Source organism: Euphorbia lathyris, chromosome 1 (assembly GCF_963576675.1).
Source record: "Euphorbia lathyris chromosome 1, ddEupLath1.1, whole genome shotgun sequence".
Lineage (NCBI taxonomy): Eukaryota > Viridiplantae > Streptophyta > Magnoliopsida > Malpighiales > Euphorbiaceae > Euphorbia > Euphorbia lathyris.
The window spans coordinates 67,736,247-67,738,595 of NC_088910.1; the positions used below are offsets into that span (position 1 = coordinate 67,736,247).

The 2,349-nt window shown below is 34.3% G+C and overlaps 1 protein-coding gene across 1 annotated transcript; it reads right to left on the bottom strand.

Moving 5' to 3' along the window:
- Positions 1-1,862, bottom strand: LOC136209648 (tetrahydroberberine oxidase-like). Its single transcript, XM_066001218.1, has one exon. It carries the CDS (start codon positions 1,846-1,848, stop codon positions 289-291), a length of 1,560 nt encoding a protein of 519 aa, XP_065857290.1. The 5' UTR covers positions 1,849-1,862; the 3' UTR covers positions 1-288.
- Positions 1,863-2,349: the final 487 nt, after the last annotated feature.

The window sequence follows — 2,349 nt, forward strand, 5'->3', positions numbered from 1 at the left end:
GCAAAAATCTCAAATTCAATTTATACCGAGAAGAGACTCTTATGGGATCTCTCGTATATTAAAAAATGATCTGAAAAAGTAAGTTGCGAGAATGAAAGCAGCAATATAGCCTTCAAAATGCCAGTTTTTCCTTTGTAATTAGGGGTATGGCACAGGACTAAATATGCTAATAAAAACAAAACTCGGTTGGTTAAGTAAAAATAAAATGAACTTTTATTATATTATACATGAAAGTAGAAAAAATAAAATGAAAAAAGATCCTTATTGTGGTAGAAATATAGATGAGTATCAGGAAAGAGGAGGGATGCTTTGTTCATTTCTGAAGAAATTAGCAGGATCAACTTTGGTCTTAACATGTACTAATCTGTCAAAGTTAATCTTGAAATACTTAACACCCCAAATGCTTGCTTTCTTGTAACTTGTGTTTCCAAGATTGTTCACTCCAATATCAAGATCCCTGTAATTTATATATGCTGCTCTTGGGTTTTTTGATACATAAGGACCCAAGAAACTGTATAGCCTTCTTATCCAATTTAGATGAAAATTGCTTGCCTTAATTCCTTCCTCGTCCCAATAAATCAAATGTTGTATCTTGTACAAATTTCCAGCTCTGTGTGGAAACGGAATGCTTGATTCTGAAATCTCACTCATTCTTCCTCCATACGGACTAAATATTACTTGGCCAGAACTGGGTTCCACTTGCAATAGCCTTTCCCATATTCCTTCCAATGCTATTTCAGGCATAGCTATGTTCACATAATCAGCTTTTGCTTTGAAATTCCTCAAGGAAGCTGGTTGAGTCCTGTTCAGCAATATTTCCAATGATGAATTTGTTGGGAATCCTGCAAAGTATAAAATGGATTGTATCCAATTCAATTCAATAAAATCTTCACTCACCAAACCCAATTCAGGAAAACTTTGTTGCATTAATGGAAGAAGCCTGTCAACTCCTCCAAGAAACAAGGACTCAAACAATCCTCTTACTGTGGAGTTAACTCTTTCTAACACAATCCTAATGAAAAGATCTTGGTTTACTTTGGGTGCTATGTTTTGCCACTTGTTAACAAGAAAAGTTAAGTTATTTTCCAAAGTTTTCTCAACTCTGAAAACAGTAACAGTAGAGGGAACTGAAACCAAGTTTATTTTCCATTTGACAACAATACCAAAAGTATTTCCTCCACCTCCTCTAATAGCCCAGAACAAATCTTCACCCATTGAAGCTCTATCAAGAATATTTCCATTAACATCAATTAAATGTGCATCAACTATATTATCAGCTGCCATGCCGTATTTCCTTAACAACATGCCATAACCTCCGCCGCTGAAATGGCCGCCAACACCAACAGTAGGGCAAACTCCTGAGGGAAAAGCAAGATTTCTACTTTTCTGAGCAATACTGTAGTATAGTTTGCCTATAGTTGCACCAGCTTCCACCCAGGCAGTGTTGTTTTCAGCATCAACATTCACAGACTGGAAATTTATGAGATCAACAATGACGAAGGGGAGGACCGAAACATAGGAAAGACCTTCGTAATCGTGGCCCCCGCTACGAACTCTGATTTGCAGGCCGTGTTTCTTACAACAGATGATTGATGCTTGAACGTCGGATAAGTTGAAAGGGGTGAAGATAAGTAAGGGTTTTGGCGTAAAAGTGGTGTCGAATCGTGGGTTTTGTATGGATGATTTTAAGAGGGTTGAATATGAGGAGTTGAGGGGACTGTAAATTCCTGATTGAGAACCAAGACATGAAACAAAATCATCATGGGACTGAGCAGCTGAGATTGCCACCAAAACAAGAAAAATAAATGGAACCATTATTGAAGGAATATTCATCATCATCATCATCATCTATATTTGTATTTTGAAGAGCTGCATGCTCTGCTCCTTTTTATAGAGTTGTTGCCGCCTCCATCCAAGAATAATCAACTGCTTAAATTTCTTAACATCTGATCATCATGCAACTTGTTTATATGAAAATCTTATAACTTTGACATTTTCTATATTCACAAATTTATTTCAATCTTTTATATTCTTTATTACATCAAACTTAATTTAAGTTTCTTATTTTTTTTATCTTTATTTTGAAAGTTCCACCTTAGCATGGTCTTTTCCTTTTTCTTCAACAAACATCATTCGGAATATGTTGTATTTTAGTGTACAAAAGATAATTGTTTTAGGATATAATTTATTAATAAATGAATTGTTCATTATTAAATTATTTGATTTATTTGATATAGTAAATTTAACTATATAAAAATATATTATATTTTATCACAACTAAACAAGTTAGATCAAAATAATCTCTAGTTTGTAAAAGTAACCATAAGGTGTTCATAGATTAAGTAAGGG

Bases quoted from the DNA above. Each gene is read 5' to 3' on its own strand.
- LOC136209648 (XM_066001218.1), bottom strand. From the start codon at position 1,848: ATGATGATGATGATGATGAATATTCCTTCAATAATGGTTCCATTTATT.